General features: G+C 45.9%; 1 protein-coding gene across 3 annotated transcripts in view; it reads right to left on the bottom strand.

Moving 5' to 3' along the window:
- Nucleotides 1–24100, bottom strand: part of LOC132449220 (hyccin 2-like) — a 64383-nt gene that overhangs the window by 18634 nt on the left and 21649 nt on the right. For 2 of the 3 annotated variants that reach the window (XM_060040952.1, XM_060040954.1), the window contains exons 2-8: nucleotides 16374–16455; nucleotides 15772–15873; nucleotides 13183–13362; nucleotides 9068–9148; nucleotides 8096–8211; nucleotides 6715–6810; nucleotides 4918–5034 (exon numbers count right to left, since the gene is read on the bottom strand). In XM_060040952.1, the coding sequence (XP_059896935.1) occupies nucleotides 4918–5034; nucleotides 6715–6810; nucleotides 8096–8211; nucleotides 9068–9148; nucleotides 13183–13362; nucleotides 15772–15873; nucleotides 16374–16424 (743 nt within the window). In that variant the 5' untranslated portion in view covers nucleotides 16425–16455. Of the gene's footprint in view, nucleotides 1–4917; nucleotides 5035–6714; nucleotides 6811–8095; nucleotides 8212–9067; nucleotides 9149–13182; nucleotides 13363–15771; nucleotides 15874–16373; nucleotides 16456–18446; nucleotides 20539–24100 lie in introns of those variants that run through there. The other variant, XM_060040953.1, reaches the window with a different exon arrangement.

The following is a 24100-nucleotide window of genomic DNA, read 5'->3' as shown; positions in this document are numbered from 1 at the left end:
GCACACACCGACCATGTGTCTGTACTGACCATGTGCACACACCGACCATGTGCACACACAACCATATGTCTATACCAGTGGGGGCTGGTGGTTTAGAAAGAGAGGGAGGAAGGACTGCGCGCTTGGTTGCCATTGGCCTGCTTGCACTGTAAGTGGTGTATGGTGGCATAAATATGAAAGACTCAAGTTGTTTCAGGGTGTTTTGGTGAACTACAAAATAGCAGGGAGGGATAATTATTTGAATACAATTTATACAAATCCACCAGTGGCAGAATTGTACTTTGAAAGCTGGTGTGCAGCATGTCTTGGAATACAAGGGCAGAAGGAAAGGATGCAAAGCCAATTAGTGAAATAATCTTGATTTGTAAAATGAAATAAAAAAATCTGGGCCTATCATTTGTGCTATAATGCTAATTGGTTATAATTGGTTATTGGTTATTTTCATTGTCCCGTAGGGGGCGCTGTGGATATAAGATGCACTGAATCTACTGGAAGGGAGGAACGAAGAAAATAAAGGAACCGGCATGTTTTGAAACGCAACAAGTGACTCACGCATATTTATTATCAGAACATGACATGTTGTCAGAAGTGCTTTGACTTCGAACACGTTAGAAGTGCTGTGCAATGAGTAGCAGCGACGACGACAAGCCAGTGCGTGAAGACGGAGTTAACCATTTGATTTCTCAAAGCCACATGAATGGACAACGTGGATTAGGAGAAAGCAAATTGACAAAAGGCTCCAACTGTTATAAGTGTGGTGGTGTGCCTCATGCTAAGCACGAATGCCCTGCAAATGATGTCGAGTGCCATTCTTGTGGGAAGAAGGGACATTACCAGCGCGTGTGTCGTGCAGGTAGAGCTGTGCATAGTATAGAAGAGGAGGAGGAATGTTTCTATCTTGGCGCTGTGACCAATTACTGATGAGTGGACTGTTAAGATAGACATTCAGGACAAAACAATCACTTTTAAACTTGACACCGGAGCAGATGTCACAGTTGCCTCGCAGTCTGATTTTGACAACAATTTCTCTAACTCCAAGTCAACCGTCCTCCAAAAGCAGGAGAAGGCCTTGTTGGGTCCTGGACAGATTCCCTTGGAGGTGGTGGATATTTATGTGGTCAAGAAATTATTATGTGCGTCCCGTCAATAGCACCGACCACACCGGGCATACCTGCAATTGCCATGAAGTTGGCTTTGATCCTGTGTAATTGTCGAATGTCCAAAGGAAAGTTTATGACACGGCTGACTGATGGTTGCGATATTTTTAAATCGTCAGCATTGCAAAGTTGCATTTCCCCTGTTGCTAAATAACGTAGTGTGGCCAAACATTGTATTTCGGGACTAATCGGATTATTCCTGTTAGTCGGGGATGTTATTGCATCGCGCATTAACTCCACAACAAGTTTAATACCCTAACATTTCGTCTCACAGGCATTTACGATTCTTTGTGAATAGGTCTTACAGAGTTAGGAGTCCTCTTGAGGACTTTTAAGCTCTCCTAGACTTAGGTGCTACTTTTAGGCCTAAAATACTTTGTGAATTGCTCTTAGTGAAAAAAGCTAGGAGTCCTAAATTTAAGAGTGACACGCCCATTATTTTTAGGAGTTACTCCTAAATTCGCCAGTGAGGACCTACTTTTAGCCCTAAGATCCTCTGTGAATGCGGCCCCAGGTGCACAGACCGACCATGTGCTGGCCGAGCCCATGGTCGGTTACATGGTCACATCCAGATGACTGAGACCACTGGTTGGATTATTGCCATGGAGATGTAAGAAGGACGAGGGGATCCCAGCAGGACTGAGATGGTGGAAACTCCTGGGGCCGTATTCACAAAGGATCTTAGGGCTAAAAGTAGGTCCTCACTGGCGAATTTAGGAGTAACTCCTAAAAATAATGGGCGTGTCACTCTTAAATTTAGGACTCCTAACTTTTTTCACTAAGAGCAATTCACAAAGTATTTTAGGACTAAAAGTAGCACCTAAGTCTAGGAGAGCTTAAAAGTCCTCAAGAGGACTCCTAACTCAGTAAGACCTATTCACAAAGAATCTTAAAATGCCTGCGAGACGAAATGTTAGGGTATTCAACTTATTGTGGAGTTAATGCGCGATGCAATGACATCCCCGACTAACAGGAATAATCCGATTAGTCCCGAAATAAAATGTTATAAAGTTATAAAGTTATAAAGAAATATATATAACTTATAAAAAATAAAAATAATTGCGCCATCAAAAGGCGAGGACGTGTTCGTCAATAGGAAGAAAGTGCATTCCATCAACACGCAGGTTGTTTTTGATGCAAATTTTAACATAGCCTACTGGATGTTGTTGCAAAGTGGCCTGGATCTTCAGCTACCCATGATTCGCGCATTTTAATGGTGAGCGGTCTGAGGCAGCTTTTTGAGATGTACCAGTTGGGTGTCACTTGCTGGGTGACAGTGACTATCCATGCAAGACGTGGCTCTAGACACCCTACCTCAATCCACAACCGGGAGCACAGTTAAATGTAAGTGATTACGCAGATTACGCTTAGTCCTATGCGTAAAACACATCGTATTGGCTCTTTGCGAGCACACAAACATACACGAAATGTTGTGGAGAGAGGAATTGGGCAGATGAAACGTCGGTTTCATGTCCTCCACGGCGAAATACGCCTCAGCCCAGAGAGGGCAAGCACAGTAATCACTGTATGTGCCATTCTACACAACCTCTGCAAGCGGAGGAACATTCCACCGCCAGACGACGATGATGATGATGATGATGATGGCGATCAACATTACAAGGAATTTGGCCGTGTGGAACCGAGTGGACAGGCATTTAGGGATCATTTTGAAAACACATTTTAGGTAAACACCTTGGCACAAATCAGTCAACACTTGGGTAGTTCGTAACATTTATTTTCTTTTACGTATTTTTATTGTTTGCTTTCTCTCTCTCTTGAACGTGCAGGCTACAACGTCATTATCGTGGTCTGCACAAAATTGTCATCATGCGTTTATTCTGCTAACTGCACTATAACTACTTAATAGGAATCCATTTCTAGCCTGGGCTATTTCCTTGTTTTTCGGTGATTCAGTGGGCTCGTCTGAACAACCAATCACCGAACTGACAGCTTCTAAACTCGTGCACGAGAATTGACGTAATCCATAGCAACGGCGCGTCACTCTTAGTTCACTCTTTGTGATTTATCCTTAGTAAGAGTAGGCCTCAGCGGCTTTGTGAATAACTTTTAAGAAAAAACTCCCACGTAAAATGTTTTAGCGCGAGTTAGGAGCACTCCTAGCGGTAAGATAAAATGCTTTGTGAATACGGCCCCTGGTGTTGCAGGCAGATGCTCCACCGGTGTCCTGGATCTACCCGACTGGAGGTCTGCAGGGTCCCGGACCGTGGACTCCCTGACTGGAGGTCTGCCGTCCATCCGCAGAGATGCGTGTCGACCACAGGTTGCACTTCCCCCTGTACATCCAAGACCTAGTCCACCGCACAGCATCTGCCACCTGCAGTCTCTGAGGACTGCAGTAGCTGGACGCCCCAGGGTGTTGAGGAGACAGATGGAGGACGTGGCTGTGGTGGACACCCCTGACAGCAGAGGAATGACAGGGCTGTGGGGGACGCCTCAGGGAGGACAGGGCTCTTGGGGTCACCTTAGAGAGGACAGGCCTGTGGGGGACGCCTCAGGGAGGACGGGGCTGGGGTGGACGCCTGGTGGAGGACCGGGCTGTGGTGCACACCTCGAGGACTTTGTGAGTTAAACCCCTTGCACCTCCTCAACAGTAGGACCAAAGAGAGGCTGTTGGACCTGAGGAGGCGTCCTGCTGAGCCCCTCTCCGTCCGGGGAGTGGATGCAGACATTGTTCCAGGGCCTGGACACCCACAAGGACAACAGGCTGGTCCAGACAGTGTCACCATACCACACTTTATAACTTCCATACAATACCTTGAAAATATCGATATTCAACACTATTTTTAAGACGGGGGGGAACTTGGCACAAAATTGAGGGCATACCATTTAGATTTGAATTAACCTCTTCATCACTAGGCCTATTTCTTTAAAGGTCCCATGGCATGAAAATCTCCCTTTGAGAGGTTTTCTACCATAAATATGAGTTCCCCTAGCCTGTCTATGGTCCCCCAGTGGCTAAAACTTTAGTTCAGTGTAAAACGAGCACTAGGTATCCTGCTCGCCTTTATAGTAGGTAATACATCCACTGTAAACAGAGCGCATGGTACCGTGGCCGCAAGCTGCTCAGGGCCACACCCCCACACAACGTAAATAGAGAATATCTCCACAACTGCAAGGCCGATAATATGTCATGTTGGAGCCGAAAGAAAGATGGTTGTGAAGTGAAATATTCAATGTGGATATTACTTGGATAGAGTGAATATAGCTTTAAGATTTAATTTCCTCTTGAAATAAATGTCATGTTTAAAGTGAATACCACCTCGTGCATCATTTGTTGTTAGCCATATAGTGCCTATAGTAGCCCAATATGGCCAAAGCACAACATCTGGGTGAGTACCTGGGTCAATATTTGATGACAAACAAAGTTAAAGATGGAGGTAGGTTCAGGCGAAATCTCCATAAAGCATAAATCTAATGGAAAATTGACAATAAAACCTTTATGAGGCAAACAGGTAGATATTTTGAGATCTCATTGTATTTTGACAATTGACACCTCTATTAAAAGGTCTGGGCAAATATAATTGAATGACACCAATATGCACCATATGGCCACCACATGGCGATGAAGGATATCTGCTCTGATTGAAGACAATTTACTAAACTTGCTTCTTCACATGCTTTTTATTTTGCTTTCGGTTGGAATTGTCTTTTGTTCATATAGATACGTAGATGGTGTTATATAGTATTATGGGATAGATACGTAGATGGTGCTGTATAATATTATGGTATAGATACGTACATTGCGTGGTAGACGGCGGTCAGCATCTGAACCATGAACTCCGGGTCTAGCAGCACACGGTTACACGGCTCTCTCCACGACTTCTGCTGCTGCCGTGGGAACCCACACACACACAACCTAAGGACACACACACACACACACACACACACACACACACACACACACACACACACACACACACACACACACACACACACACACACACACACACACACACACACACACACACACACACACACACACACTGAGAACGGCTTCCATTGGTCAATGTGCACATACCAAACACACATGCTCAGAGAAGAAGTACATTTCATAGTAAAATCTGTCTCGACATAACTGTCTGCAGGTGGTCCCAGACAACAGCACCAGACCTACAGAGCATGTGTGGTCTGGCCCCCTTTTGACAGTTGAGGAAGGCATTGTTCAAATGGCTCATCATTAAGAGGCCTTCACTAGAGCTCAGCGCGACTCTGGGGTAGACAGAGGGATACTAGTCATTTGTCTCGCTGAAGAGGAGAACATGAGGCGGGGCGGAAGTAGGGCTGGGCGATATGGACCAAAAGTCATATCTCGATATCTTCAAGCAGAATATCGATATAAGATAAATATCGATATTTGTTGACTCAATAACATAGTTGCCGTTGCCGCGCTCCAACTTATCATTCTACATCGGTGGCGCCGCTGTGCTCTCATTTCCAGCCTGCCTGCGTCGCTGTGCTCGTTAACCTGCCTTGCTGATGAGGGGGAGGGGGGAGTTACCGTTATTACTACAGCCTACCTACCTACCGTTTGGATTTACCGTAACTATTCCTACCGTTAGGAATTGAATACAGTTTGATGGTTGAATAAACTGTGGACTAGACACTACCTCCGCCTCGTATTTGAGAACATTACATTATGATATATAATATCATGGCCAAAAGCTGTGTGCGCCTCCGGAATATTATGAATCTTATTATATATTGATAATAATTATATTATTAATATAAATCCGACGTCTCTGGTTCTTCCACTTCCTCATCAATCTGAAGCACAGAATTGAATCGCGACATGGAGCAACACCCGCCGGAGCTGAGCTTCGCCGAAGCGGACAGCCGCCGGACACTCCGGCAGGTGTCCGGGAGTCCGGAATCATTTTAGGACAATTGCTGTACTAACTTTATCTGAATAAAAAATAATTAATGTCGAGACAGCTTAAGATTTTGGGTCGCTGCACGCATTTTGGAGCACGTTGTGCTGCTGCAAGTGATGGAAGAGGTTGGTCGTACTCAACCCTTTAGTGACAGATTTGAAGCACTCTCTACAAAAAATCTGATTCTGTCATTCGTCAGACACCTTGTCCCCAAAATATTTCCAAACTATGGAGCCATTTGTCTTCTGCTTACATACAAGCACCTCTGCGCCGCGTTTGCCGGCGGACTCCATGTTTCGCACCGTAGGGGATTTAAAACAGTGACGTCAATGGAAGGGGGCTGGGCCATGTGTGTGTGAGCCGGAGGCAGAGCGGGAGAGAGATAAGCAGAGTTACGAAATAGCAGGCGGCAGTCGCGGTTTGAAACTGCTGTTATTGGGATAAAATATGCTGTACTTTCAACGCAAATTTAACTATAACGATGTTGACGTTAGCGTCTCTTTCGAAAAAATATCGATATATTTCAGATAGGCGGAAGTCGACAAAATTCTAATAATCAATGAAATTACTGATTAGACTGAAACGACATTACCCAGAAGCCTTGGCCCTTACATACGTGTGCGTGTGTATGTGTGTGCATGTGCGCGTGTGCGTGTTGTACGTACCGTGAGGTCATGCGGCAGGCTGACTGGTAGGAGGACAGGGGCATGTACACCACGGCCGAGTTGTAGCAGAGCATGAGGAAACACAGCACCTCGAACCTGGAGACAGAGACACAGTCACACACCATGCGACCGGCAGGGAGGGCTGGGGGAAGTCTGACGTCAGGGATGGACAATCTACACATCATCAGGCAGACTGCTGGGAAAAAACAGACATTTAGAAGACCTTTTCATCACTTTTCATCCCAAAAGGTTTTGGTAATATGTCCAGCACACAAGTCTCCAACTCCCACGCCCCGGAGCCAGGACACACGAGCTACCTCGTTTACAGACCCAGGGTTGTTGGTTTGATCCCTGGGGTCTGAAGCTTTGGGAAACATCTCTAGCTCAACCTGCTGCTTACTGATCTGAATTCACATCAGAGTGGCTCTGAGATGAGTCTGCTGAATAACTTCTAAACAGCAATAGTAAACTAAATTGTTCCAAAGGAAGACTGCATGGTCACGTGACGTGAAAGCTTTTTACCGTGCATGTCCGAGGTGTTTATCTGAGATCCACCGTGAGGCCCGGTCAGCAGTTTCCTCTGTCAATACTTCTAATAAGATGAAATTGTAGCAGCCGGAGCATGAGCTTTGGCAATTTATTAACTGTGAGATGTTGGATGGCTCTGTTCAGGAGAGCCGACCAGTCCACTGCTACTAGCACAATACTTGCAAAGAATACTAGCAAAACCCACTATGAATTTGACTTACTTCTTTAACTTATTAATCATATATATTTACTTTTGCATTCTATAAGGTATATACAACTCATAATTGAAATTGAAAGTGGAATAATGTGTGTGATTACCATCATATGAATCGTCCTAAGGCTAGAGCTTCACACAAACCTTCCTTCCTGAGGTTGACTCTGAGAACCAGACTCCACTCTGACTTCAGGACTAACTACCTTCACCTCTAGTCAGGGCCTCATCCTGTCCTGTAATAGTCCTAGCTTCCACTCCATCCTCCCCCTGTGTCAATACTCTGTGTGTCTGAGGGCCTACCACCTCCAGGGTAACATCCGTTAATGACGCTGTGCAGAGGAACGATCCTGCTCTAGATCACAGCAACGCACCAGAGGGTGGGGGGCAGCAGCCCAGGCCCCCCTGGCTTCAGGATCTCCTCTGATTTTACCACACAGGTCATGTGTCTATCTGACTGTGTGTGTGTCCTGGTGCGTCCCCCAGCAGGCCGTCTGATTCCCCTTGAAGGTTGAGCTGAGGATCGCTCCGGGGTGGACAGATGTCGAGCCAGAAAACCTTTTATAGGTGAGGGCTGGGATTCTATCTTCTTAAAGGTTTCTGTCCTGTGCGGTGAAGGTCTCTCTCTTGGGGTGGGGGTACCTGTTCTGTGCAGTGAAGGTCTCTCTCTGTGGATGGACTCCACTGTACACCACCCGGATCAGGTCATGCTGACACAGGGCCCCCTCCGTCAGCGCCATGGGGCCCAGGCTGGAGGGCTGCACACACACACAAACCAATTAGGATATGTGCTTATTCCCCAGGTTCCCTTCCCTTGACGAGATGAAAGGCACATTAAGATTCTGCAATTTGATGTCTGCGGTGGAACCGGTGGTTCTTTTTAATGGAGGGAGAGAGGCTTTGTCTGTTCAGTGAATAATTGAAGAGGGACCAAAGCCACTTGGATGGGTTTGACCAAATCCAGAGCGACTGGACACCAAAGCCCAGGCACCAAGACGGATGGACAGACACAGAGACGGACACAGAGATGGACACAAAGACAGACAGAGGGACCCAGAGACGGACAAACGGACAGAGAGAGAGACAGAAAGAAGGACTCCGAGATAGACAAAAGGGCACAGAGACGGACAGATGGACACAGAGACTGAGAGACGGACAGACACAGAGCCATGTCCCAGCGGGGGCAGACCCTAACCCTTGATGATGAGCTTATTCCCTTGATGAGGAGCTCATTCCCTTGATGGTCATCGAGATGAAGGGTGAGGAATGAATGAGGTTAGAAGAGTGGGATAATTAGATACAGACACTGTCTGCAGCAATGCAGAAGATATGAAGACTGATACATGGCTGAAAAGATTAGGGAAACCTCAGCAAGACAGCGAAGAGAGAATCTGGAAGACAAGAAGGGCGTTAAGAGAGAACGACTTGCATAATAGTTTCCATTGATGTGGAACATTGCACCTTGGCAAGGTCAGAGCCTCTTCTACTTTGTACGCTTAAAATAACCATCATGCTTGCAAACCATGTTGACAGAAAACACAAAAATCTTCCTTTGAGTTTGTGATTCAGAGGAGCGGACAGACGGACAGGCGGAGGGACGGACGGGAGACTCACCTCGTGGTACACCGAGGGCTTGGACAGAGACGGGATGGTGAAGGAGAGGAGCCTGCTGTTGCCATCTTTGTCCACAATCTCCTGAAACACAAAAAACAGGAAATTGATGTGAATGAGGAAGGAGAGGGGAGAGAGGAAAGGGGAGAGGAGCAGGAGGAAAAAGTCTAATCAGAGTAAGTGAATGCTCTTTGCATCGCATCACATTCATTTATATTGATGATCGGGGATCTTCAGTTCTGGAGGGTTTTTGAGAGTGGAGGCGTGGCCCGGGTGGGAGGAGTCAGGACTGAAGTTAAGTCTACCAGACTAGGAGGAGAGGAGTCAGGACTGAAATAAAGTCTACCAGACTGGGAGGAGAGGAGTCAGAACTGAAGTACAGTCTACCAGACCAGGAGGACAGGAGTCAGGACTGAAATAAAGTCTACCAGACTGGGAGGAGAGGAGTCAGGCCTGAAGTAAAGTCTACCAGACTGGGAGGAGAGGAGTCAGGACTGCAGGTTGCCAGGTTGTGTGTTGACATGTTCTGCTGCATGGCGTTTGGAGATGGGAGCTGTCAGGTTACTTCCCCTGGTCGTAGTCCCAGTCTGAACCCTAATGAAGTACCTAATGATACCTGTCTGAGACCAGTGTTAATCCAGAGATCCAGGGATCCAGCATTTTAAAAATCAATGAATTGGTATTGATTTTCTTAATCTTGTTGTAAATCCGCGCACAGTTGAGATATCATCTGTGATGTCATGCTCGTGAAGGTGCTCAGAGAATCGATGTTGAACGAGAACACATCTCCTCCTCGCAGTGTGTCTGACTATGTGTCCAAAATTCGTGTAAGGCTTCACCGAGCTTGCGAATTGGCCAAGAAATACTTTGGTTTTAGCCATAAACGTATGAAACAGCGTTACGATCGAAAACCTGTCCTGCGTGAGCTTAAACCTGGTGATAAGCATGGCATTTCTTCCCATTCTCGGCTCCGCTCTTCAACCGCACTACACCGGTCCATATCGTGTCGAAAGACGTGTTGGTGAGGTTAATTACGTCATAGCCACACCAGACAGGAGGAAGACATCTCGCGTGTGTCATATCAACATGCTCAAACGCTATTGTGAGCGAGATGCCGCTGCCAAAGTTATGGTCCCCGTTGAAGGGATCGTTTCAGCGGTTGCGCTGTCCAGCACAGCTAGTGCTGCGCCCTTTACCTCAGCACCAACGCAGCGTGGACCTGTCGCGTTGCTGCTTGGTGAGGTGGGTGTTCATTACCCGGCTGCTAAGGTGGTTGAGGGCAGATTGAAAAATTCAGAAATCCTCTCTGATCTGATTTTTTTTTTTTTTACCATTATCTTATTCAAAGCATGAAGATGTAGCTGTTCTTTTTCTTCTAATCTGAATTTGTTTACTGATGTTCCAGGTCGTACCTCAGCTATTACTCATGATGTTGATGTTGGGGATAGTAGGCCAATTAAACAACACGCTTATCATGCCAACCCACTTAAACGCCCCAAGCTTCAAAAAGAAGTCAAGTTTATGGTAGACAATGGCATTGCAGAACCAAGTTTCAGCCCATGGAGTTCCCCATGCCTCCTCGTGCCAAAAATCAGATGGCACTGCTAGATTTTGCACGGATTTTAGGAAGGTTAACGCTGTAACCAAGCCGGATAGTTTTCCACTACCACGCATGGACGATTGCATAGATCGTCTTGGTTCGGCTGTTTACGTTAGCAAGATTGACCTCCTCAAAGGCTACTGGCAAATTCCGCTGACCGAACGTGCTAAGGAGATATCTGCCTTCGTTACACCTGATGGCCTTCTACAATACACGGTCATGCCATTTGGTATGCGGAATGCCCCAGCTACTATTCCAACGCTTAGTTAATCAGGTTCTTGCAGGCAGTTCTAATTGTGAGGCGTACCTCGATGATTTGGTGGTCTACAGCACCACCTGGTGTTCTCACGTGAAACAACTCCAATCGGTATTCGAGCGGTTGTCCGCCGCAAACCTGACCGTAAACTTAGCGAAGAGTGAATTCGGGCAAGCTAAGGTTGTGTACTTGGGAAAAGTGGTTGGTGGCGGGGAAGGGCGCCCTCTGCACTCTAAAGTTGAGGCCATTCTCAATTTTCCTGCCCCCACAACACGTCGTGAGCTAAGACGTTTCCTTGGCATGGTTGGCTATTACAGATCGTTCTGTAAAAAATTCTCAGTAGTAGCCACCCCTCTCACTGACCTCCTCAGCTCAAAGAGGTCCTTTCTGTGGACCAAGGAGAGTCATCTAGCATTCGATTCCGGTATGGCGCTGCTTACAACAGCTCCTTCGCTCGCTGCTCCTAACTTTGCCATCCCTTTTGTTCTTGCAGTAGATGACCTAGGAGCTGGTGCAGTACTCATGCAGCATGGTAACGACGGCCTGGAACATCCAACCCGTTAACCTTTCTGGATCGGATTTGCAACCACAACCAACGTTTAATGCGTTGGTGTCTTATACTGCAAGCCCTCAATATTAATGTAAGGCACATTCGTGGACGCGAAAATGTTGTAGCAGGTAGAAAATTATGTAAATTAATTGTGGGTTTATTGTTTTCTTTTCTAAATTATTTTCCTTTCCAGTTGAACTGCGGCAGAGTAGTCAGCTGAAGTTGAGGAGTATATTTAAATTTGTACGCATTCCTGTATACATTGGGAAATATGTTTGGTCGCTGGTTTAAATTTTGCCTAAGGCAACCCTCCAATTTATTTCTTTAAGGTTGGGGGTGTTACGTGGTAGTGCTGGGTCTTGTGCTGTTTTTGTTTGTTTTGCACTAATGTCTTGCTTTTGCCTCCTGCACTCAATCATTTCAATCATCTCCTGGAGGCGGAGCATTGTGGCTGCAGGTTGCTGTTTGGCTCGCCCTGATTGTTGGCGCCGCCCCCACGCATATAAAGCCAAGTGGAAGATGGCGGCTCAAACTCTCTCTCTCAACTGAGCAGACGCTGGCACACTTGTACCTTTTGTAAATTCTGTTTAAAATATCATATTTGTTGTTCTTGGTTGTTACTTTCTGCACGTTAAGGCAAGAGCAAGCGTAGCTATATAGTTGTATTTTGTCCGCTGTCGGGCAAGGAAGCTAGATAAGCTGAACATCCCAGGCAGTTAAAGGGAGGTTTTTCCTTTGCATTTTCCCCCTTCTGTTATGTGGTAATACCCTAGGCCTTTTCTGCCGACAGGTTTTTTTTTTGGTTGCTGGTACTGGCTTCACTTGAGCGAAACCATAAAGCATTGTTTTCCCCAAAAAACCCGTCGTCTGTCTTTATGTTGAGTTGTCCAAAGGCTGCTGATTTTATGTTTGTTGGATACTGCAACACTTATGATCTATATTATTCACTAAAGAAGCAATAAATCATTCTTTAGTATGACCAACACAACATTGGAATTAGTCAACATATAAACTGCTCCTTCCTTTAGGCCAGGCCGATGGGTTGAGATGAATTGATATAACATCTTTATTTAACTATTGAATTGTAAAAGAAAATCTTTCAGTAACGGTAAGCGTCAGTATCGCAGCCTTTCGCGATTTCAGTTTGAATTTGATTGATCGTTCAGCCTTACCTGTATTGCTACCCAGGAGCCTATTTACTGCTTGGATTATTGATGATGACGAAGTGCCATCATCACCCTCAGCCCCCTCCCCCTTATCGGAACCCCCACTACGAGTCGTTGAAATACCAGAGACGTCAGAGAACCCGACGTGTTATGCGCCATAACACCAACAGCAAAAGTGTATAACAGTCATAGCTCATTGTCTCATTGGCGGGCAAAATTCTCTGGGTGGGCAAAGCAGAGAAGGGGAGGTAACATGTCCCTGTATGACGGCATACGGGGAAAATTCCAAATCGGCGTGTCTGAGCTTTGTTTTTTCAAAGGCAGAGCAGGATACCTAGTGCTCGTTTTGCACCTAACGCCATTTCTATCTACTTGGGGACCATAGGCAGGCTAGGGGAACTCATTAATGTTAGAAAACCTCATAAAGTGAAAATTTCATGCCATGGGACCTTTAACAAAGGCCCCCTTCCCTTAGAGGACCAGCTTTTCTCCTTAACAAAGGCATTTTCAATGAGTTCTGACCCAGGTCCCAGGGGGGGCACCCACCAGGTTGTACATTCCCAGCAGGAGGGCCTCGATGCAGCCGTTGCTCTGGCGGTCCCTGCTGGCCGTGACGCGCAGGTACACCCAGACCAGCTCGGGCAGGAACTGCAGGGTGAAGCGGCGAAGGCGGTCCTCGGTGCTCCGGTATAGCTCAAACAGCTGATGGCACACGGGCTCCAGCAGCTGGGGGGGACGGATCGTACATTGAAGAACGTCAACGCTGTGTGTGGAAATTACAATATATAGAGGCTCATGGAGGTTTAATGAGGGCAAGGCCAAAGTCATAGTAAAAGGTGTGTGTGTGGTCAGTCACTGGGGGCAATAGTAATGAATATGTTTGCAATGAATGAGAAGGAGAATGACACTGAGCTCAGGCCACTGCACATTGTTTACACAGGAGTTAGTTTGTGATTGTGTACAGACCACCAGTGTGGTCCCCGTCCCAGACATCCTCCCTCCCCGACTCCCTCCTTCCCAGTCTCCCTCCCTCCCGACTCCTTCCCACCCAGTCTCCCTCCCCATCTCCCTCCCTCCCTGACTCCCTCCCCGTCTCCAGCAGTGAGTGACTCTGCATCAGTGCTGGTTTCAAGTAGACCAGCAGTCAGTGACTCTCCATCACTTCAAGTTTCCAGTTGACCAGCAGTAATGTGCTGGGACTTGTGTTGACTTCATAACACAGATGCTGGTGTGGGTTCACAGACCTGCGTCACGGTGGACGGGTGTGTGTGTGTGTGTGTGTGTGTGTGTGTGTGTGTGTGTGTGTGTGTGTGTGTGTGTGTGTGTGTGTGTGTGTGTGTGGTAGGTAGGCCGTCTGCTAATGACTGTTATGTGTACATCAGAGAGGAAGATAAATAGAGACACATTGGGGGGAGAGTGGAGGGAGAGATAGAGAGTGAGGTGGAGTCAGTGAGAGAGAGTGAAAGAAGTGGAGAAGAGGGAGAGTGGGTGGAAAGAGAGCGAGATAACAGATGGGGAGACGCAGAGGAGAGCCATTGAGGGGGACCGAAAGACAGACAGCAATGGAGTGAGAGAGCAAGAGAGCAGTTAGCATTATGGTGGGGGTCTGACTGAGGGGGTGAGCAGGCAGTACTGGGTCGGCCCACACAAATAAATAAATGTAAATGGACTGCATTTATATGGCGCTTTTCTAACCATTGGCCACCCAAAGCGCTTTACAATATTGCCTCACATTCACCATTCACGCACACATTCACACACAAACGGCGGAGTCAACCATGCAAGGCGACAGCCAGCTCGTCTGGAGCTAACAGTCAGGGTTAGGTGCCTTGCTCAAGGACACCTCGACACACAGCTAGGAGGAGCCGGGGATCGAACCAACAACCTTCAGGTTACCAGCCAACCCGCTTGTCACGCCCAGCTTTTCCGTGCTATATGTGCCTCTCTACCTGCCTTGCTTGGTGTGTCATGATTATCCGTGTTCCGTGTCCGTGTTCCTTCTATAGCCACTAGGGGGAGCTGTCTCTATGGGCCGTGCCAGGCTAATGACTGGGCTGATTGAGCTGGAGATAAAAGACGCCTTTCCCGTCGGCTCTGACTTTCTCACTACTGCTATGGCCTGACGGGGAAGGGCTGGCTGCAGCTTCGCTCCTCATCTTTACCTCACTTTGCTTTATATTACATCTACTGATATGCACTACACTTTTGGTTTGGCTTCCCCTTACTGATAAGGTTTTGCATTTAACACTTTAAATAAATAATTGTTCCATCTTTATAATCAGCGTGGCCTCCCTTTGTTATGTCAGCTCTACTCGAGACAAGTGGTCCTGACACGCTCTACCTCCTGAGCTACTGCCGCCCACAACACTGTTGACCCGGTGATGATTAACAGCACACACTCTCATTTAGCTTGGGGAGAGGACAAGACACAAACACACAAGACAGCAATTGAAGTGGCGTTTCATTGGGCGCCTAAAGGCTGGCGGCGCAGACGCTGTGACCTTTTATTTATTTTTCCCTTGGACTAAAATAATCCAGTCACTGGAGAGCATGGAAACATGTTTGCCGGGGAAATAGGCAGACAGTGGGCGAGATGCAGGCAACATGATGCTGCCCTCCCCTCCCCCGTCTGGATGGAAAGTCTGTCTGCATGTTTTTAACGTTTGGCGATACACAAACCCGACCTCATTGTGTGCAGTTACGTTAACTTGCTTTGACCCTTACCCCTGCCATGCGTCACATGACTCGCAGGCCGACGTCACATGACACGCAGACCGGCGTCACACGACTCGCAGATAAAGTCAGGGCCTACAAGCATCCTTCATTGTTTAGTGACTCACACATACACAAAGACACACATGCCCACATGTGGACACGGCCACATAATCAATGATGACGGACTCAAGAGTCCCTCCCGTGTTGGCTCAACCCATGCATAGGATAGGGTTAGCATCAGCCAATCACTGTTGATGGAAACACCGGAGAGGACTTGGATGGCCTGGACCGGGATATCCCCTCAATCACAAACCTCTTTCCTGAGCCAACAGTGCATGTGGATGTGTGTGTGCATGTGCATGGGTATGAATGTGTTTGTGTGTGTTCGAATGTTGATGAATGTGTGCTTGTGTGTGCCACCTCATTGTTGGGGTCTTGGATGACCCGGTACAGCGCTGGCACCAGGGTCTTCTTCAGGTGCAGGCTGCCTGCGTAGCTGGGGATGCGGGTTTCTGGTAAGGTCTGAAAGGATGACAACAGCATCACGACACTGCAGTCAACACACAGCTGGAAGGTTGAGGTCCCAGAGGCCTCCTCAGCCTTCCACACACACTACACTCCAGTCCAGTCACTGTAGACAGAAGAGTCCCCCACTCAAGGGGAAAGAGTAGGAGTGCGTTGTGATGTGATAATATACATTGTGGACAATTGCACGCACACACACACACACACACACACACACACACACACACACCACCACCCCCCCCCACCCCCCCCAGCCAAAGACAGACACACCCCTCCTCCTGGTGTGTCATCATGTCTATGCTGCAGTTCCCTTCCTCCTGCATCACAGGTTTCATATAAATAGTTGACAACAATGAAAGTCCATTGGACAGATTGGTATGGCAGCCAGCCAGCAGTTATAACAACAGCTGTAACGTATACAGACAAATTGGCATATTGTCAAATCTCCACTCAAATAAATGTATTGTTCACACTGGATTATAATTTTGACAGGTTACCTTGAATTCTGAGAGCCACTCCTCCACGACGCCGCGCTCTGACCCCAGCATCTTTCTCAGAATACCCCCTTCCCGCAGCCTCCTGGAGAAAGACAGAGGGACAGGGAGAGAGGGACAGAGAGAGAGAGACTAAAATGGTTGCTTGAAGTACCAGGAGCAACCGACAACATGTGTCATTATCTGGCCACCTGACGTTCCTGAGACAGTGAAATCGTGAAAGGATTTGTATAGTTCAGACCCCAGGCTAATGCTGACCTGTTGGAGATGTAACTCATCCAGTGGACATGCATTTCCAAATTGGGGAGCTGGCGAGACATTCACGGCCTATTTCAAACTTGTGTTTAGCTTCTCCCAGAGCTGTATCTTGGTTTGTCCAACACAAGTGGGCGCACACAAACCGCCCTCGCTAGGTCTCTCTCTCAAATTGTTCCCGCCAACCAACAAAACCTTGCGTTGGATGTCGGGATAACAGGCCACTGGGAGGCTCAGGACTCAGGACTCAGATCCACATCGGAATGGAGATGTTCTCTGAATAAGAAGCTCTGGTCGGTGCAGGAAGGGCAGCTCACTTCTTCTGAATATAAATAAAGACCTTGGATCCGTTTGTATGAACGTACGTACAGTATAGCTTTTCAAATTCTGAGCATACACAGTGGGATGCAAACACAGAATCCAAACTGTCGATTTTTTTATGGAAAAATCGACAGGGTGGTTCCTATGCCTTGCAAAGGAAGGATTAGCGAGTCCTCCTGGTGAGGGGGTGAGTGACCAAACATCATGGCTGATTCACATCTCAACATAGACAAGGTCAACCATCAACCTCGGGTCTTTACTAACGGGCAACAGTCATTAAGTGCTCAAGGGTATGGACGACACAACACTGGCCAAAGAATGCTCTGTCTTTCTCAAGATGGCCGCCCACACCGTCAATCCAGAAATGATGACATTGAATGTGTATAGATGATGAATTTATAGGATTAACATACTGTATATTCTGTATATATATTTTCTTAATACAAATGTTATCTATTCCAATACCACCTTGCTTAAGGATATTAGACGTTAAGAGATGCTCGTGTCACAAATTGCTAATTCTGACTAATTCTGAGTGTCTGGAAATTAAAATCAGCAGTTTAGAGAGAGTGAAAATCAAAATTCGATCGAACAGAACTGATTGATCATTAACTCTACCATAATAGACCATGTTTATACGAGCTGCTATCAAAGCGCATGTGTCTCTCTCTACTCATCAAAGAATGACAGTATTTGAGAAGTTAGAGTTGTGTGAATGTGTGTGTCGATTGTACTGGGCACAATGGAGTGTTTGTGCACTCAAACAAGTTACCAAACATGGCAAATATTGGGACTGTAGGTTATCGGAACACAAGAGCTCCACTGTCCCCTAATTATTAACCCTTCCCTGACAGTGTAACTGAGAATGCATGACTGCGGGGCATTCGGTAGGTAAACTCACTAGACATGGGGAGGCAGGCTCAAGAATGTTCTCACTTTACAAAAAATAAAAAATAAATAGCAAACGTTGTCTTGGCATAGAGAGAAAGTTAACAGAAGATAACTATTTTAATAGTTTAATTAGTACTTTATTTTTGATAAAGATAGGCCTATCCCGATAGCTGGTTCCTTAGCAACCAACTATAGTTAGCTGGTCCTCGTAAAACTGCAGTTGTGTTTGATGTCCTGGGGTCTGTCTGCTCTATAAACAGATATACTGTGTCGTGAACCCATACCATACATACCAGGATGAGTCTATATCTTCACAAGTATAGAAATGTTTTTCTTCCTTTATTGAAGCCTACATAATTCAGAAGGAGTGTCTTCATCATCACATTCATACAGAATCCATCTGGAGGTATGGAGTATTGATCAAGGAGCATTACGCCGGACAGAGAAACACACGCCTCTCTCTGATTTAATTTAGCAGACAACCATTCTAGAGAACTATAGAATCCTCTCGATGATGTAGAAAAGCAAAAATGATCACCGTAAAAATGTCATAATCCAAAGGCAAGAAATGCATTTGGTTGGAACACTCAGTGTCGACATTTAATTTACCTTCAAGAATTGCCCGCCAACAACAACGTGGCCAAGTGGTCCCTGAAACCAAACCAGCAGATCTAGAAGGTCTTACAAACACACCACAGGCCTGGAGGCTGGTCTGCAGATCAAAGCCTTTCTGCCAGCTCCTTCCAAGGGTTTCGATGCTACTCTGGAACAACTGAAGAAGAAGAAGACCTAAGATATGTTTTGCCTTCCGTCACAGGCACATGTTTGCTGGGCTGAGGTGCGGGGGGTTCTCATATGCTAAGCCACTGAGCCCCTCGCCCTCCAAAAACAACTCGGCAGCTTGTTGTGGTTTTCACTTGATAGGATTAGGGATTTAGATTAATGCATATATTTCCATTCGGGCGTGTTAGCAGTGTCAAGTATAATCCCAGAGCAGGTTACTGGGCAATTTAAAGTGCAGCACACGGTCAACAGCGCCCGGCCGCCCTGACAGACAGCAGACCTGCCTCCGGTCTTAGCACGCTGATGGGTCCCAAACCTAGCCATGGAGAACACCACGGCCCAGGGTTCTGGAGTTAGGAACGTCCACAAGAGTCCGAGCAGGATCAGCTCGTAGTACACACTGCTTATGAGCATGTGATCATTATCCAAATCCCCCTTATGAAATTGTGCTGATCCGCAGCAAGCTATTAGCAGCTCTGCCCAATGAGCGCAATGTCAGCCTTTGTAGGATTTAAGACCCAGCCTTGTGTGTATACTACAGCCCCTTCAGAGGCACTGCAGAACACATTTAGAAACGCCCAATTCATCACACTACAGCATCATGACAACAGCTAAAATTAGCGAGGGATGAGAAATCGCTGACGTGGTTTGCATGAAACATTACTTCTGACACGTCCAGCTAGGCCTCTGCAATATGGAACGATTTATTGTCAAGATATTTATGGGGAATTCCAATAAATATCCAGATTTGCTTACAAATTCAAAATGCCATTCTAAACATTCTAACTGTGGGCCATTCAATTGAAGAGTATGGAAATGTAAAGTATAATATGGAAATCATATTAAATATTATTTTAATGGTATAATGTAGACTATTAAACTGGTATAATGGTAAGTTTATATCTTCATTTAATGACGCAATAATACCATGCAAAGACAATATTTTCCGTGGTGAGGCAGCATATTCACAGACTGAATAAAAAAACGCTGTGTGGGTGTGTGTGTGTGTATGTTTCCTACGCAGCCACTTCCGCCGATACAAGCATTCAAGAACATGAAACGTGTGTGTGTGATGTGAGTTAAGGTGATAAATTAACCAGCTCCTTGCGTCACAACCGTGGCCCCGTTTGCCTCGGAAAACAAAAATCTGTTCTCTTTTCCCCTGTCCAACTGTCCAACAGTCACAGGCAATCCCCTTCAAGCTAAAGCTAAAGATGACGGCAAGTCCTAGTCATATCAGGAGTGTGCTTTCATAGATATGTAAATTCTGAGGCTTTAAAAACTTAAGCTTAGTTAAACCTTAACTTAAAAGGTCACTTTTTACCGTAACTGCTCTCATGAATTCTAGACAATGTCCCTGCTTCATCCTCTGGACATTTATTCTTTACAGCTATATATTGTTCAAAGGCCTGAATGGCATATGCCACTGTGAAATTTTGTGCTGAAAGTAGATATAATCATTTAAAATAATGGGGAAATACTATCCTGTATTAGAAGTGCTAGCACTAAAAATCTAAGGACTAATAACATGAAATAAACTGCTTGTAAAGAACATTGACTGAAACTTCTGGACTATGTGATGCGATGATGCTTACGCCTTGTGCACTCTTACAGCAAATACAATGTTTAGCCATTCCCAAACACAAATGTGTTTGTTTTCATCTGTAAATTATTGAAATATCTATGGATTATTGCAACATCCTCTCACCAACAGAAACCAGAAAGACCACTGGGAGTGAGTGTTTCCCTGCCATGTTCTCACCTGGCTGACCCAGCAGTCATATTCTCAATGGGAGAAGGACGTCTGCTGCTGCTCATCAGTCAACCAATGGCCTCACCTGAACAAGGCAAGAGCCAGGCATGAGGCTGGTTTGTGAGGAGGAGGAGGTATACTCATGGGCCAACAGAGGCTGGGAGGGGAGAGGGTGTACTTATGGCGGCTATGAGGGGAAGAGGGTGTACTTATGGAAGCTAGGAGAGGAGGAGGTGTACTTAACTTACGGAGGTTAGGAGGTGTACTTATGGAGGCTAGGAGTTGTACTTATGGAGCCTAGGAGTTGTACTTATGGAGCCTAGGAGGTGTACTTATGGAGGCTAGGAGGAGGAGGTGTACATATGGAGGCTAGGATAGGAGGAGGTGTCCTTAGGGAGGTTAGGAAAGAAGAGGGTGTACCCTGCTTAAAACCCTGTAGAAGCTGGGTTCGGGTAAGGTCGACTATGAAACCCTGAAAGTGATAAATTCAATCATGTCTGTACTGATGTAGCAACAGGTTAATCCCCTGACATCAACCCAGGAAATATGTGGCTTTTTAAAAGAAAAATACACAGCACTTTGATACAGATTGCGGCATTCCCCATGACTATGGTTCCACATTCTTTTTGACTCCAGAAGTCTTCTTAAGAATTCAATGTTATAGACTAGCCTTATCAGCGGGAACTTATGAATGGAGAACTAGCGAAAGCCAGAGCGTGGGCAGGGTGAGTAACCTTTATGAGGTCGCTGAATGAGTCAGATAATGTTGGGCGCGTCCTTGTTGCGTTTATCTTAAGGGACGCTTCGAATTAGCAGTTTATCAAGGAAATCGCCTCACATTGCGCCCATCGGCCAGGAACAACCAGCGCTATCTGTCAAGCTCATTGGCGCCACGATTGCCCTTTCCTTCGCCTGATAACAGGCCTGTACACATCATGTACTGATCATGTGGTGATAACTCCGCCCGTACACACCATGGGGCGAAGAGTCACGCAAAGTTAAGCTGAAGAACATCGAAAAGGTGGTAAAGGTTTTAGAAATAACCAAGAGGTTGAAATGATCCTGGTTTAAAGGAGCATTTCACCGGTGGAGGCATGAATATGTATTGAAATTGGGTCCTTTATGTAGGCGAATAATAAAATAAAATTCTAATTTGGTGCCGTCTTGACCGAGAAAATGCAGAAAGTGACTTTTTGGCGCTTGTGGATTGAAGACAACAACTCCCACCATGCACCACTACATGCACAGCTTCGCTGGCCACTCCCGCTGATCTAGAGCGGGTCCCACCCCCTTGTGCTTGTAGTCCTACGAGAATCCTCCCCTCTAACACTTCCTATTTACTTCTACGCAAAAATCATCTTAAACAGGAAATGTTGGAGATCGATACGGATCTCTCCAGTCTCTCCAGAAAATAAGGGAAGGATGCACGACCATTCAAAAATATGAGTGGGTTTCTAACGATACAAAGCTTAATGGAAACGGGTGAAGTTTCCCTTTAATGGTTCCTTGGTGCCTTGCGGCAATTGCTCAATATTTGAATTGCATCCACAATCTATCCAGCCCTGATGATCTGGTCTCTCATTACAACACTCGTCTCCACAATATTCTCAATTCTCTTGCTCCGTTGAAAAACAGATCTGTTTCTTTCTGTCTCCGCCCCTTGGTTCACCCCCAACCTTCGTCTGATGAAAGCCAAAGGTCGGCAACTTGAACGGCTCCATAAAAAAACCGGCCTAACCATTCACAAAGAAATGTACCATAGCCACATCTTAGACTATAAGGACTCCATTGCCAGCACTAAAACCCACTACTACTCCAGCATAATCACTGCCAATAAAGGAAACTCCAAGTCACTGTTCTCCCTACTCAATAATATCACTAAACCCCAGGACTCTCTCCCCCCTCACCTGTACACAACCTCCTTCTGCAACTCCATTATGTCCTTTTTCACTTCTAAAATCAAGAATATCCACCAGCACTTATTCACATTTAAAGTACACACACAAACACACACACACACACTGCCAGTGATATGCGTACGATACTATCTCGTGCCCACAAGATACTTTCTCGTGCCCACGACATACTTTCTCGTGCTCACGAGAAACGTTTACTTTATTTTTTCATGTCCCTTTACGGGTTCCGTAGGGTTCCGCAAAGGCGCCTTTAAATAAAATAATTATTATTATTATTATTATTATTATTATTATAAATAGGCCTTCCTCTTTATGCATTAAGTTGAACTACAAACTTGTAAAATCAGGCTCAGAGGGAGAGGAAGAAACAAACGGACTCCAACAGGTCATCTTGATCATTACGTTCACAAGCTTCACAGGAGGTCAACCATTTCTTCTAGTAAGAAGAGGACAGTATTACAACCCCCTACACCTACACTCCGACAGTGGAGGGATCCCCTCCCCTCAGACAAGCTCTTCTGATACAACCAGGACATTCAAGATAGCTGAATGAACAAGTTCAATATAAAATCACTTCAACTTTAAATTATAAAGCTACTTGGCCCTTTTTAGAAGCTTGTAAGTCCTCTTACCGTCACTTAAACCTGTTTGTGTCAATAACAGAAAAAATAAATATAATATAATTGCAATAAAAAGAACTTAATAGTGTGTAGGGGTGCTACGGATCACAAAACTCACGGTTCGGATCATGTCAAGGTTTTTGAGTCACGGGTTGGATCATTTTCGGATCAATCAACAAAAAAAGATAGTAAATAAAATAAAATAAAAACTGTGTCCAAAGGAAGCAGAAGGAAGCAAAGGAAGCACAGCAGACCTGAATTTACAACTTTAAATTCAGGATGTCTGCATTGCCTGGGGAGAGTTTAGAGTCTACACTCTCCCAAGGCAATGCAGACAACCGCGTCTTCTTTTTTTTTTTCATAAAGTATGGTAGCGAAATGCAGTTTCTGTCTTGTTTTATTTGGTATTTTGTAAATCCATTGATTTCTGTTGGAAAGAAATCAATGCATTGCTCGTTGACCGGAAACAGAAAGGGGGGCTGGTTGTAGTCTTTTCGCTTGGTTCAAGCCCTACTGTTGACACGGAGAACCGAGCGAAAAGACTACAACAAAACAACATCCCCATTCCGCCTCCGGTTCGGTTTCCGTTTCAATGGGATTTACGAAACGCCAAATAAAAGACGACAGAAACTGTATTTCGCTACGATACTTGATTAGGAACATCAACGAACACCACTAACCACTCGGTGAGTTGCACATTTCTGAAAACGAACATTTAGGGTTGTTTTAAGGACAGGTTTGTGAATGCCCAAAGCCAGACATTCTGAAGCCGGCAGGGGCGAATCGAAATGAGCCAAATACCTGAGATATAGTCAACATTTCGGTGTGTCAACCACTATATTTCATCCTAGACAAACCAGAAAGGGGGCTCAATGGGCTAAATACCGGAATTGTCCTTTAATCATGTGCTGATCACTGGCACAACTTTTTTTTTATTTTTTATCAGCCGATCCGCAGATCATTTGCGTCCCGAACCGTGAGGGTTGATCCGTACGGATCACAGGTAACCCGTGAACCGTTGCACCACTAAAATCGTGTATATTCATCATCGTACAGTCATAAATACATTTTGCTGTGTGAGCAATCATCTGGAGAAAAACAGCGATGATGGTCTCTGGATAAGCTATGAGCTGGGGCCCCTCCTCCTGCGTGGGGGGCCCCGTTTAGCCTCGTATCCCCAGGTCAGAGAGG

Source organism: Gadus macrocephalus, chromosome 20 (genome assembly GCF_031168955.1).
Source record: "Gadus macrocephalus chromosome 20, ASM3116895v1".
NCBI lineage: Eukaryota > Metazoa > Chordata > Actinopteri > Gadiformes > Gadidae > Gadus > Gadus macrocephalus.
This window is presented reverse-complemented; position numbering and strand designations above follow the sequence as displayed.